At 38.6% G+C, this 3,154-nt stretch overlaps 1 protein-coding gene across 1 annotated transcript in view; it reads right to left on the reverse strand.

The window, feature by feature from the left end:
• The window catches only part of LOC101845553 (plasminogen activator inhibitor 1-like), a 5,701-nt gene extending 3,647 nt beyond the window's left edge, over positions 1–2,054 (reverse strand). The window contains exon 1 of the mRNA XM_005100595.1: positions 1,923–2,054. Within this exon, the coding sequence (XP_005100652.1) occupies positions 1,923–2,030 (108 nt within the window). The 5' untranslated portion in view covers positions 2,031–2,054. The remainder of the gene's footprint in view (positions 1–1,922) is intronic.
• Positions 2,055–3,154: the final 1,100 nt, after the last annotated feature.

Here is a 3,154-nt window from a genome sequence, read left to right on the forward strand (position 1 = left end):
CCCCTCCCACAAACACCCACTCACACACACACACCTACAACACACGTTCACAAGTTGTCTATGGATCGCCTTCCCAAACATCCGGACAATTACCCCATGTGGTGATATTCCCCTTGTCATAACAAGCACCAAGTGACCCTCCATGTCCCACTGTGTTCCTGCTCCATGTTGCAGGGGTATGATCTTTACGAGTTTCTGGCCATCCCGCATTGCTGACTCCAACTGCCTCGCCAGCGGAATTTACCCACAGATTCTTCGGGATCATTATCCAGCTCCAGGTGAAAGCGAGTCAGCATTTCACTTCCTCGGGTTTACAAAGTAAAGCTCTATCTGCTCGATGAGTACCTAGTTTTGAGAAATTTTGACGTCTAAGATTTTGAGTTTCACATCATGTCAAGCCCTTTCGAACACAATTCTTTTAATATCTTGATGACTACTCCGAAAAAACCTTACGATTTTGATACAGAGGACAGAACGTTTAGTTTCTGACCTCAAGGTCTTAGTAATGTCAGATGGAACTTTGAAATTCTGAAGTAGCGAATTTGGTGTTTGGAAGAAGTAACAATAGCTTTATTTTGAAATAAGCGTCAGCGTTTTTACTTCTCCCGGAGAGAGGTGCTCGTTCGCCAAAATTCGCGAGCTGGGTGTGAATAAGAAACATGTGTCGTTTTGTTCGCATCTACCGGGATCTGCAGTTAAAAGATAGATATTTAAAAAAAAAGATATAGGCGTTTTTATATCCCTATCGACACAGTTTAGATCATTTGGAAGGCAGGCTTCGACGTTGACTGTCAGGGCTAACCTGGGCTGAGAAGGATACAATGTCCCAGCAGAATGGCCGAGATACTCGATAATATATAATATATTATTCTTCCCACACGGGAATCGAACTCAGGCCTTTTGCGTACGATAGCGAAGACCCTAATCACTGCACCACTGACACTGGTATTAGGAAGGTAGAAAGATGAAATTAATAGGGTCAATGGGAATACTCAATCTATCAGGAAAATCTGAAAGAAAACGAGACAGGAAAAGATAACGTGCACCTTTCATTCAAAGCCGTACAAGTTGAACAAACAGACAATAGAAATAATGGGCTTGATAGCACTGAGTTCTTGAAAACTTTTCTTTACTCCTGAACTCTTTGAGGACACGCAATCTGGTCATTGGACACCGCCTGAAGTCACAGCGTCAAAACCTGCCTTCCAAATGATTTGTGGGACTTTGTTAAAAAAAGAAACGCAACTTCGTCATTTATAAAAAAATTTCAGTTCTGTTTTCTTTTATGGAATTTTTTAAAAGGCAGGCCACGGTATTCATCTGTAAAATATGCAAATTTTAATTCATAGTTTTTGATTAATTAAAATACGACTGTTTGAAATAATCACGGCATTGTCTAGGATCATTTTTGACGACGGGACATAATGTGTTCTCAACGTCCTTTTGAATTTGAGAATTATCGGAAAGGAATACATGTAGAGAATTGTGGGTATAGTTATTGTATCGTATCTAGCAGCCCTGCCATCATCAAATAAGTAGATAATGATCGGGGTTGTTTTTTTTCTAATAATGTATGGATGGTCAAGTTGATATACAGGAATACAGTTGAAGGAAAGAATATTTTAAGAGTACAATTTCATTTTGTTGAGGATTATTGAGTTGTCGTACAGGAATACAGTTGGAGGAAAGAATAATTTAAGAACACAATTTCATTTCGTTGAGAATTATTGAGTTGTCGTAAAGCTTCAACTGCCGTTTATGTTGCTTTTGTTTTAGTTTTCTTTTGTTTCCTATTCGTTTTGGTTTTGTTTTCACTTTTGTTTTGGGTACGGTTTTGGGTTTAGTTTTGGCCTTGGGTTTTTTAAATTGTGCGTGTGTGTGTGTGTGTGTGTGTGTGTGTGTGTGTGTGGGGGGGGGGCTACCTGTGAGCTAGCACCTCCAAGCTGATTGAACGTTTGATTTCTGGTCATGTTGTGGTTGAAAGGTTTCGCCCACGTCCCGTTGAAGAATATTGTGTTGACAAGAAGCATTACTGTACTTCTAGTAATGGAACCTGGAATAGAAGGCTTGTTATTGAGCTCCAACATTGATACATTATGTGAGACATCGTGGTGAAATCGGGCACTCGTCAAAATAAGAAAATCAAAGAAATCGGCATACTTTTTGGTCGATAGGCAATTTTTTTCTAGATTTCTTTTTTTTTGTTTTTTTTTTTTTGGCTTAACACCTTTTGTATCCATTTAAAAACACATTTTTGCGTGGATCTTATTGAAAAAAACCTTTTAATTAAAGGCACAAAAAATGTAGATTTTCAGTTTCCAAGGACTCTCAGGCTATTGAAGTTACCAAACTTTGGCAGCCATTTTCTCACTAATTTTACCTTTGAAACCAGGCGACTTGGACTTCCTTCAATCGCAAATATCTTGACTTCTATATAAGATAGATGGGTATTTCTTTCATCAAAAGGAAGGCAAATGAACAGGCTTTAAGATGATACCAATAACCCCATGTGCCCAAAATTGACGAGCGCCTGATACCACCCCGTCGTGCAACATATTATCCTGGTTTGATATCATTATAATATTGTTATCAGTTTTGATTCACAGCTTTGTTTTGAAAAAAAAGCACTCCCGCCCTTCATGTCAAAATTTGGTGTGGGTGGTTGGCGAGTGCTCTGGTGTGATTTTCTCTTGTTTTTCCCTTTCAAATAACTGTCGTCCTTATTTCTCCACCTTTACGCGCGCGCGTGTGTGTTTGTGTGTGCATGTGTTTGTGTGTGTGTGTGTATGTGTATGTGTATGTGTGTGTGAGTGTGTGTGTCTGTGTGTGTGCGTGACTGTGTGTGTGTTACTCTCTTGTAACACCTCTAATCTTCCTCACTTATATGACATAATTGTGTTACAAGAGCCGTAAAAGGCTTACCAAAGCAAACAACGATATGAAATAAAACAGACAAAAGTTAAATTAACAAAAACATCAAGGCGTACCAATGTTCGATGTCATACCAATTTGTAAGAACTGGATGTTTGGCAACTTTTTCTTAGTGTTTAGTACCAGTTCGTTTATTTTAGATTAAGAGTTTTGTTACAAAGATTCTCAGGGTGGACTTACTAGATCTATTAAGAATGTCCTACAGATATAATTTATAATAATA

The sequence above is a fragment of the Aplysia californica genome, unplaced genomic scaffold, assembly GCF_000002075.1.
Source record: "Aplysia californica isolate F4 #8 unplaced genomic scaffold, AplCal3.0 scaffold00252, whole genome shotgun sequence".
NCBI classification, from domain to species: domain Eukaryota; kingdom Metazoa; phylum Mollusca; class Gastropoda; order Aplysiida; family Aplysiidae; genus Aplysia; species Aplysia californica.